The sequence below is a fragment of the Engraulis encrasicolus genome, chromosome 10 (assembly GCF_034702125.1).
Source record: "Engraulis encrasicolus isolate BLACKSEA-1 chromosome 10, IST_EnEncr_1.0, whole genome shotgun sequence".
In the NCBI taxonomy this organism is placed as follows: Eukaryota; Metazoa; Chordata; class Actinopteri; order Clupeiformes; family Engraulidae; genus Engraulis; species Engraulis encrasicolus.
Genome location: NC_085866.1, coordinates 3,155,137 through 3,165,993, shown reverse-complemented (window position 1 = coordinate 3,165,993; position 10,857 = coordinate 3,155,137). Strand labels below are relative to the sequence as shown.

Sequence of the window (10,857 nt, the reverse complement as noted above, 5' to 3'; positions counted from 1 at the left end):
CGGTCAAAGTTCAAACAAAATGCATGCATAGGTCTGTTGACAATGTTTTACAAGAATGGAATTAATGTTTATCTCACTAAACAGTTGTCATAATCTACACTTTTTCATTCATAGCCGTATGCATTGCTTGAAATACATTTCCGAGACAGAAATTCTTTTCCTTCAGCAGACAGCAGGAGGCGTTGTTTGTCTTTCCCCCACCCAGCTGGGCGCTGTACGCTTGTAGCCTACTATCTGGGAATTGAAGTTTATTGTGCTTTCCACTATATATGTCTGCGGTTTTAAATGTGCTTTACAAACATTAAAAATCATACAAGTATTTTAAACTACTATGAATAAATAGAACCAGCTTTCCTTTTTTTAAATAACATGTGCTAGTTAGTTAATGCGTTCAATTTAAAATAGCGCCAAACTACAACTGCAATGCATGGTGGGAAATATAGCTGACGTATGGCGCGAATTTTCAACAAAATAGAAAATTGTCAACAGCGGGTTCCTGTGTTAGGAATGGAATTGAAAAAAGCATTTTCTGCACTTAATAGCGTTTTCTTTCGCGATAAGTATCCGTTTTAACCTGTCACATATTTTGGGACGTGTGTCGTTGGTTAGCAAGCGGGCAAGTTCACACCTTACAAAAGTGAAACTTCATTCGGGATTAGCATTTCGCTAACGCCGAGAGTTTGGTGCCTACCTGCAAACGTTGGAAGTAGGCCTACTAAATATTAATTTTACATCTGCCAGCGATTCCGAAGAGCAACCGCAGTCATGTGGAATAAAGTGGATCTTCTTATCAACGATGACACCAACACTGTTCGTTTATGCAGCGTTGGTGACAGCACGTTGTACCAAGCTGACACACTGGTCAAACTTTCCTCATCGGAAAAGGTAGGATAAAAACATGGAATAGACATTTCATACTGTCTTGACTTCTGATCCATTTGTTCTCCGGTAAAGCGGTGCTGTTGTTTGTTTGTACTATGCTGTCGTCCCTTCGATGCATGACATTCGTCCCTAGACCCGCGAACTGATGTGTGTTGTATTGTGTCCACTTATTCAGGTTGTGTCCAGTCCAAAGCTGTTCGCTGCACTGACACCTGCGAGTTGCATTGTCGTCTGCGATACGTCAGTGATCCTGTTTGATCCAAGTTTTCAGACGATCTTGCTTCACCTGTTCTTCGGTAATGGGGTGTTGTTTGTTTCACTACTACAGTATGTCTTCCCATCGGGGTATGAAATTGGTAGGCCTATTTGTTATTGGTAGGGATTCTGAACATCTTTTCCCACAGAAGAGGAATAGGCACAAGAAAAGAACAATACTACACTTACACTACACTTAAAACACTATATTGATGGATTGGCACAGTGTTTCAAGTACTATGAAGTGTCATTCACCTTTTGTTTTGTCACTATTGCAAACAGTAACACTTTATTAGACGTATCATGACAGTCTTGGCCAAGTCATAAACATTATGTCAATAACAAACTTTTTAAGGTCATGGAAAGTTGGAAAGGTCATGGCATTGTTTGGGCTGTCTTTGCCGTAACCTAATGTCAGTGAATGACAAAAGTAATACAATATTTTGGACATTGGCATAATGTCTGTTATGACACTGTTTTGTCATGTACATGACGCCGGTGTCAAGTAAAGTGTCACCAAGTAATTAACATCCCTGCTATTAAGTTACTGTCATCTCTCATTCATGTCATCTCTCTCTCTCCTTTCTCTATGCATTAATTGTTACAGAAACGTCAGTGGATGCAGTATGCACAGAAGGCAATTTCCTGCTAGTTGGCGAGAGAAATGGAAATCTCAATCTGGTCTATGTTCCCATGCAGAAGATAGTCATGACACGGGTACGTACGATGCGGTAGTGTTAAATAACAGGGTTTTACCGTTCTCCTGTACTTTCAACCATTTTCTTTGAGTATGACGGTGCAAATTTTACCTCTAAGCTAGCAGTTAACATTGAGTCCTATGAGACCAGCCGGCGGCTAACTAGTCTCATAGGACTCAATGTTAACTGCTTGCTTGGAGGTAAAATTTGCACTGCCATACTCAGAGAATAGTTGAATTCCACTTAATTCAAGGGGAGGTTTAATGTGAGCTTATTTCTGAAAATGGGACAGTATCACTTTAAAGCCTGCACATCCAAACTAGAGGTGCACCAAAATGAAAATTTGTGGCCAAAACCGAAACCGTATAATAATTAATCACTTGGCCGAATACCGAAACCGAAACCGAATATTACAATTCAGTCAAAAGTTATCAAACGTTAAGTTTTTCACTATATCTAACTATTGCTTAAATCTACGGCTTACAATAAATGTTTTGACATGTTTTTGGAAGAAAATAAATGTGTATTTGAAGTCTTGAAATGTTAGAGTAGAACTAAAATTAGTTTAATTAATGCACATTTTCAATTCATTTTCTATTCGGCCTTCGATTCGGCCACTCAATTGGCTTTCGGTCGAAAACCGTAAGTGCCTTTTTTGGCAAATTATGCATATTTTTGCATATTTGCAATATTTTCTGCGGCCAAATTTTCGGTGCACCTCTAATCCAAACGTCTGATCTGGGAGCAGGACAAACACATGATCAGGTGAAAAGAAAAAGGCCGCTGCCTTCAACCAGGAATTTTCTGCAAATAACACAAGTGGGAGGAGGAGAAAATCCTGGTTGAAGTGGACTTTTTCACTTGTTATCTAGTGTTTTCACCCCATCGCATATTTACAGCAGTATAACATGAGGACAGGAAGTTGTCTATATTTGAAAGAGCCGATACCCACCAATCACGATAAAACATTATTATTTTTAACAGGCATTGCAGCAAGCGCCTTCCAATGGCGAGGACGCCACCTACAAGAGTCTCATCCTGAAAGAGGTGTCTGATTGCTCAGGTGTGTTTCTATGCTTTACTGAAAATAAATGGGAGACGAGGACAAAACCAGTGCCTTAGGTCCGTAGATGAAGCAAGTTTATTATTGGTATATAGGTACGCCCAAGATGACTACTTGATCAGAAAAGGAAGTCAGAAGAACAGGAAACCAATTCATAAGTAAAAGTAACAAGTAAAAAAAGTAACAATCCCATCCTGAAAACTAATATGCAAGTGTTATGACTTCAAATTAACATTACACCTGGCTCAATATCAGTCCTTTGAAAATTCCGATACTTTGGGAAAATTCCGATCCGATCCGATCTCTGAAAATATGTTGATATCTGAACCCGATACCGATACACCGATACCGATATCCCATCCCTACCTTGGTTACATGTGCACTATCGCTGATGTTATACATTATCACAGAATTCGTTGTAACATGCATCATCTGTTGGCCAGGGTTGTTCCAACTTTTTCTGACCGTTCAAGAAGGAATCGTGATTATGTCTGGATTTGACTTGGGAAAGGCACAGAAAGGTATGTACAATCGTCTAGATGAAATGCTCTGCTTGATTGGAAATGGGGCAACACTTTATTTTAGGCTCACTGATTACATTGAATCTACCACATTAGGTACAGTGTAACAATATTTAATACCGTGTAATACCAGTGTAATAGCATGTACCAACCCTACCCCTAACCCTAACCCTAGATGTACAAAATTGGTACATGGTGTTAGACTGGTTTTACATGGTATTAAATATTGTAACACTGGTTATTACACTGTACCTAATGTGGGAGACTAACAGTAGTAGTGAACCATTAAATAAAGTGTTACCCAAAAGTATAAGTAATTTGTCTTAGTTTTCGGTAGGGTGCGCACATCCAAAAACACTTGCTGCAGGTGCCAGACAAAAAGGTAGGTCTGCACACTGCCGATAAGCTCCAAAAATAAACGTAAATATTTAAAAAGCAAAGTTTCGATCACGCTGGATCTTCATCAGGCTCCACTCCAGTGTAATTCTGAATCCTTTGCTTTGTTTCTCTAGCTATCGATGCCAAGGACTTTGGGAGTCTTAATGAGGTAATGAGGCCCTAACTACATTGGATTGCTTTGGCATGGTGTTTATTTTTATTTATTTGGGGACAATGTACATAATGTGACTGTGTGTGTGTGTGCACACACATTTTGAGACAATGGATTCACCACTGTGTGTGTGTGTGTGTGTGTGTGTGTGTGTGTGTGTGTGTGTGTGTGTGTGTGTGTGTGTGTGTGTGTGTGTGTGTGTGTGTGTGTGTGTGTGTGTGTGTAGCTTAAGGGCCTCATCAAGGCCGACTTCTGCTCGACCGCAGACGTTCATGATGGAGACTGCAGTTGTACAGTGATGGCTGACCTGGACAACAGGGAGCAGCTTCTTATTGGGGTATGTCTGCAATATTATGCTTTGTATGGGGCAGCTATGGCTCAATGCTTAGAGTGCTAGCCTTTAGATCAGAGGGTTGCAGGTAGGGCTGGGCGATGTGGAAAAGAAACAATATCACGATATGGATTACTTTATATCACGATGACGATATATATCACGATATAGCACAATTACATACATCAGTTATTCTCTTTATTTGCTCTTTATTTTTTCATGTCGCAAAACAACCTTTCTTTCAAATGGATCTTTTTATTCTTATTTTTACAGTTACATTAACTTAAAGTGTGTATTGTGACAACATGAAATGTAATTAAATGATATTAAATTGTATAAAATTGATAAAATTACTATCACGATATAAACGATAAAGGAGAAAGGTGACGATATACACTTTTATATCACGATAACGATAGATATCGTCATATTGCCCAGCTCTAGTTGCAGGTTCAAATCCCACCCTCACCAGCACCTTCTTCCGTGGCTGAAGTGTCCTTGAGCAAGGTACCTAACCCCACATTGCTCCAGGGTAGGGATGCAAATGATTAATCGATTAATCGACTTTAATCGATCAATCCATTAATCGATTAAAAAACATTAATCGCAATTAATCGATAATTCAACTGACAAGAGACCCAGGTGAAATGGGCATGTGAAGAGTGTGTGTGAAGAGGGGTGTGAATAGTGGGAATATTTACGTGAATCACCTTTGTATTAAGGAATTGAAGTAGAATTAATTTACATGTGGTGTTTTATCTCAATTTTTAATTCAAATTTTTAGATTTAGTAGTTTTTTTTCGAGAAACATTGAGATTTCGGGGGGAAAACACCGCTTATCAATTAATCGTAAGTCGATCAATAAGGCTATCAACTAATGATTAATGAATTAATCGATAATTTGCATCCCTACTCCAGGGCCAATACCCACTACATAAATACTGTAAGTCACTTTGGATAAGAAGCGTCAGCTGAGTGTAATGTAACTTATGCTGATTTCCCACCTCCTCTCAAGTTAAATAGTTCCCCTGGAAGAAGAGGTTTCATGCCTCATTGGGACTTTCCTGGTTAAATAAAGGTCAAATAAAAAATAATTACACAGTGCACCTTTTAAATAATTGAGTTTTACCTTTCCCTTAACCCGACCAGCCAGACCATTCATTTTTGCCTTACTTCATAATTATTTATTATTTATATCCCCGAAACGCGGAGCGTCGGGGATGTAATGGTTTTGCGTGCGCCGCCGCCGCGTCCGCGTCCGCCGCCGCGTAAGGTCTTTCGTGTTAACGCGATAACTTTTGAACGGATGTTTGGATTTGTCCCAGATTTTTTGGGTGAATGCTCTAGGGCAGGTTCATGAACTGATTCGAGTTTGGAGGTCAACACTTTCAAGATGGCTGAATTCAAGATGGCCGAATTTTTGTTTGGTCCATAACTTCTTACCGGGTGGATAGATTTGTCCCAGATTTGGTGTGTGAATGCTCTAGGGTAGGTTCATGAACTGCTTTGAGTTGGGAGGTCAACACTTTCAAGATGGCTGAATTCAAGATGGCCGAATTTTTGTTTGGTCCATAACTTCTGACCGGGTGGATGGATTTGTCCCAGATTTGGTGTGTGAATGCTCTAGGGTAGGTTCATGAACTGATTCGAGTTTGGAGGTCAACACTTTCAAGATGGCTGAATTCAAGATGGCCGAATTATTCTTTGGCCCATAACTACTGACCGGGTGGATGGATTTGTCCCAGATTTTGTGTGTGAATGCTCTAGGGTAGGTTCATGAACTGATTCGAGTTTGGAAGACAACACTTTCAAAATGGAGGAATTTTCATTTGGCCCATAACTTCTGACTGGGTGGATTGATTTGCCCGGTAACACCTTATTTTAATGGTTCACCATTTCAGTGAATCTACCATATTAGGTACAGTGTAATAACCAATGTAACAATATTTAATACCATGTAATACTAGTGTAATACCAGTGTAACAATATGCAATATCAGGTACAGTGTAATAACGAGTGTAACAGTATGCAATACCATGTAATATAGTGTAATACCAGTGTAACAATATGCAATACCATGTAATACCACTTACGCACAAACACATGATGTAAGCAAAAAAATTATATTGTATTAAATATTGTTACACTGGTTATTACACTGTACCTAATGTGCTATATTCACTGAACCATTAAAACAGTATTACCATTTGCCCCATTTTTTGCTTCATTTTCACAATAGTCGTTTGGTTTTAAGCCTATGCACGTTATGTCACGTCTGTATGTATCATATACGTTTACGAAATGGTGGACGGGAGTGGTAGGAATGATGGGGGACTGGAAGCGTCGCGTTTCGGGGATATACCTTAAGCAGTCGAAGGCGACTGCACAGGCAGTCTAGTTCACTACTGGTCTGATTAGTGATTACTCTTCTCTGGGGAGGGTTTTCAGTAAGCGAACGCACTTGGATGCATAATAACATGCGCTATGAACGTCAAGTGTCAGCGATTGGTCCCAGCTCATTTCAAACCAGAGCTGAGCTCACGTTTCCCACCCGAGCGCTCCAGGCCACAGAGGATCCAGACCAAAAATGAATCACCAAGTAATTAATGTGGTCTGGTAAAACCAAGCTTCCGCTCTCCTGTTCCTCCAGATGTTTTGGAAGTCTGGTGATGTTACATCTAGTTCCAAACTAGCATTTATCATTAGACTAAATCCCTTATAAATCATAGACCATTAGCTGCTAGCTGCTACCATTCAGTTCAGTTATGCATGCTAGCTTGGAGGTACAAGATACGTCACCAGTCAGAGAACGTTTGGAAGAACTCTTTAACTTGAGGGGAGGAGGGAAATGAAGATACTTACAGAAATAGTGAATGATCCTTTAAGCGTGTTGGCTGAAACAGCAGCTAATCCTATCTGACCTTACATACTGAATGAAGCTGTGCATTGTAATTCCAGGGAAGGGGTGAATATTCCTTGTCCCAGTGGCGGGTGGATGAGTGCTGTCTGTCCAACAGTTCTGCGCTGGACTCCTCCTTAGTTCCAGGTGATTATGCTGTCTCTTTCTTTTGTCATCCTGACCTTAAAGGTACACCGTGCAGGAAATGGTCAAAAAAGGTACTACAACTATGCTGCTCATTGAAACTGGGCTGCTTATTGCCAAATTCGATAATTATATAAATTCGATTCAGTAATAAACAAATATGTTCTAGTATGGTCCAAGTATGGTCCAAGTAGTGTCATTTTTGCAGCCAAGAATGGCTATGTTTGGAAATTCAAAATGGCGGACCATGGAGAAGATCCCCTTTTCATGTATGAAAAGTGCAATTTCTCCAGTCATAATGAATACTTTGGTAATGAAGAATTTGGTGGTGGTGGTGGTAAGTATTCATGAAAAAGGTAACATTAGTGAATGGGCAGCATGAATTCTGGAAATAAACAACAAAAAAATCTCCCACAGTGTCCCTTTAATTCCAATGTAATGCTGTACTGCAGTGGTTCTTAACCTGGGGTGCGGGCACCCCCTGGGGGTGCGCCAGAGATTTCAGGGGGTGCACGGAACTATGTTTGTGTTGAGGTTGTGACCAAAATTCTGTTAGCAGACATTATAATTAGGCCAAATCAAAACCACATTTAAACTGGTTTTGGTCCCCATCTCAAGTCATTAAGGAATTGATTAATGTCTCAAGCAAGAATCATTGTAATTAATCACTTTTTATAATATATAAAATATTTTTTCAGTGTGTATAGAAGTGTAGAAGTTTGGGTTGGGGGTGCGCGGCTTGTCTTCAGGCACAGGTAAGGGGGTGCGTGAAGAAAAAAAGGTTAAGAACCACTGCTGTACTGGACTGGGGCCCATACGAATGAACTGGTTCAGGAGTATGCCTGGTGTGGGTGTCAAGGCTGGGTTCAAAAGATCGAATCGCGATCCAATATCGATTCACATTCGAAAAGGCCAATGTTGATTCACAACTTTGTGGATCGATCTTTTGATGATCATTATAGGCGCTATTTTCTCAACCACATCCTGTAGCTCTCTTCCCCAGTTTCCCCACTTATTTCTCACATACCAAGGTATTTCATGTTTGTGTGGGCATCAAAGGCTGAGATATTTAGGTTTTTATAACCGGCTTTAGAATTCTAGGCATAAATGGGTTAAAGTGACAGCCCAGCAATACAAAAGATCGATATCGAATTGAATTGGATCGTGGCCTTCTGGATCGGAATCGAAACGATCCAGGAAATTTTGATCGATTCCCAGCCCTAGTGAGTGTGAGTGTGAGAGAGGGAGCATGCACGCGTGTGGGGGGGCAATCGCTATTCCAACATAGCGCTATTCCGACATGCCGCCATTGCGACATGCCGCTATTCCGACACTTTTTAGGGGTTAGGGTTAAGGTTAGGGATGTCGGAATAGCGGCGGACGGTGGAAAACGTGTCGGTATTCCGACAATAGAGATTAACGTCGGAATAGCGACATGTCGGAATAGCGCCACGTAACCGCGTGTGTGTGTATGTGAACTGATGTAAGGCTGATTGCTGTACTCAAGTGTGTGCTATTTGCTTACTTCAATATGCAATAATGTGTATTAGGTCTTTGTGTATGTTTTGTGTTTGTGGGTTTGTGTATTTATGCAAGCTGTCAGACATGGTTATTTCCCTCGGTATTAATAAAAGTACTCTACTCTACTCTACTCCACTCCACTCTACTCTACTCTTCTTTACATATTGTCTCCCAGGGGTCAGGAAGATTCAAGTGGTCGACACGATCATGTATGTGTTGAGTGAAGAGGTAAGAGACTTTCTTGGGGTTCCAAACTGGTGAAACAGTTTTGTTAAACGATTTTATTGCACAGTTAGCAACCAATTAGAAAGCAGCATTCAATTCCAGAGTCCTGTGTGTGTCTGTGTGTTTGAAGGTTATGTTGAGTGTACGGGACGTGTACACCCATGTCATTTTGTATTGTGTGTGTGTGTGTGTGCAGGACATGTTGAGCGTATGGGATGTCTATTCCCTTGTCATATTAGTGTGTGTGTGTGTGTGTGTGTGTGCAGGACATGTTGAGCGTATGGGATGTCTATTCCCTCGTCATGCTGTACTGCTGGCCAGACGTTGCAATCCAAGACTTTCTACTCATCACCGAGGGAGACTCCACCTCCATCGCATCGTAAGTGCCATCATGACTGATTGAAGTCATCACCTGATGTTTCTTTGTTTGTTTGTTTCTCTGTTTGTTGTTTTTTTAATTGCTGAATCTGGGGTCCGTTTCTCGATTTCTCGACCGTCTTATGTTCAATTGGATTTAGTGGTGAGCGTCGCTGTCGAGAGAGAGTTGAGTCGCTCTTACGCAGGGCTGATAGTATTCAGGCTCCATGCCTGATTTCAGGCTTGACAGAGTTTGCAAAAATAAAAACATTTATAATAATTAAGTAATTAGCCATTAGGTTATTCTTATCTCAGTAGAAGAAAACCCTGAACCTGTAAAACTTTCTATCAGACTTGAATAATGTTCATACACAGGCTATTAAATGTTTGAATAATGTGTCAAAATAGGCCTACGTTATGTCACTATGCAGTATCTTGTCGTCGTTAGAGCAGGGGAAAAAGTTCAGGCTCAGGATTTTTTTTCACTATCACCCCTGCTTACGAACGACTTTGCTAACGACGATAGCAAAGACGCTTTCGAGAAACGGACCCCTGGACCCCGTTTCCCGAAAGCATCATTGCTAACCAGTCAGCAACTTGGTGACTTTGCAGGTTGCCGATGGGAAATTGCATTGCAACCAAATACGATGCGAACTTGGTTAGCAACGACGTTTTCAAGAAACGCATTTTTACCATGTGTCACTCTTGTTTGTTTGTTTTCTTTCTTCTTTATAACTGACCTAGGCAAGACCGCACCAATATGAAAATTGTTACTCTAGGAACTGAAAATGACAAACAGGTGAGACTTGTCACTCTATTCCTTTAAGTACTCAAGAACCACCATGCTAATATCAATTATAGCAGAAGATGTAAATATTGTCATGTCATTACCATTTCTGATACACTATTTTTATATCAGACAATACTAAATGGCTGGCAATGCTCTTGTTGTTCTAGTTTGCATGAAACAAAACTAAAGCGAAAACTATATTTTCACCATAAAACTTGGTAGTGTTGCATTGGTTTTGGTGTTAGGGGGGCCTTTTATCCAGCTGCATGATCTGTAATGGCAGTTGTGTTTTTTGTGTGTTTGCAGAAGAGAAAGCTGATGGTGCAGTCTCTCCCCTCGATGGACATGATCTATTCAGTAGAGGTGTCCGGGGTGTCTGCTCTCGTGCAGACTGGAATGAACATGGTGAGTGTTGGGGCCAGCCAGGTAATGTTCATTTGATAACAGCCCACGAGATGACTGGTTCCACAAAGTTAAAGTGATACTGTCCCATTTTTGGAAATAAGCTAATTTTACACCTCCCCTTGAGTTAAATAATAGGGTTTTGCCGTTCTCCTATACTTTCAAACGTTCTCTGGCTAATGGCAGTGCAAATTTTACCTCGATGCTGGCAGTTAACAT

General features: G+C 40.6%; 1 protein-coding gene across 1 annotated transcript in view; it reads left to right on the top strand.

Moving 5' to 3' along the window:
* Positions 1–707: 707 nt before the first annotated feature.
* The window catches only part of kntc1 (kinetochore associated 1), a 75,872-nt gene continuing 65,722 nt past the window's right edge, over positions 708–10,857 (top strand). Inside the window, exons 1-12 of the mRNA XM_063207767.1 lie at positions 708–885; positions 1,058–1,178; positions 1,745–1,854; positions 2,820–2,898; positions 3,342–3,419; positions 3,932–3,966; positions 4,196–4,306; positions 7,259–7,346; positions 9,040–9,092; positions 9,356–9,468; positions 10,191–10,245; positions 10,543–10,641. Of these exons, the coding sequence (XP_063063837.1) occupies positions 766–885; positions 1,058–1,178; positions 1,745–1,854; positions 2,820–2,898; positions 3,342–3,419; positions 3,932–3,966; positions 4,196–4,306; positions 7,259–7,346; positions 9,040–9,092; positions 9,356–9,468; positions 10,191–10,245; positions 10,543–10,641 (1,062 nt within the window). The 5' untranslated portion in view covers positions 708–765. The remainder of the gene's footprint in view (positions 886–1,057; positions 1,179–1,744; positions 1,855–2,819; positions 2,899–3,341; positions 3,420–3,931; positions 3,967–4,195; positions 4,307–7,258; positions 7,347–9,039; positions 9,093–9,355; positions 9,469–10,190; positions 10,246–10,542; positions 10,642–10,857) is intronic.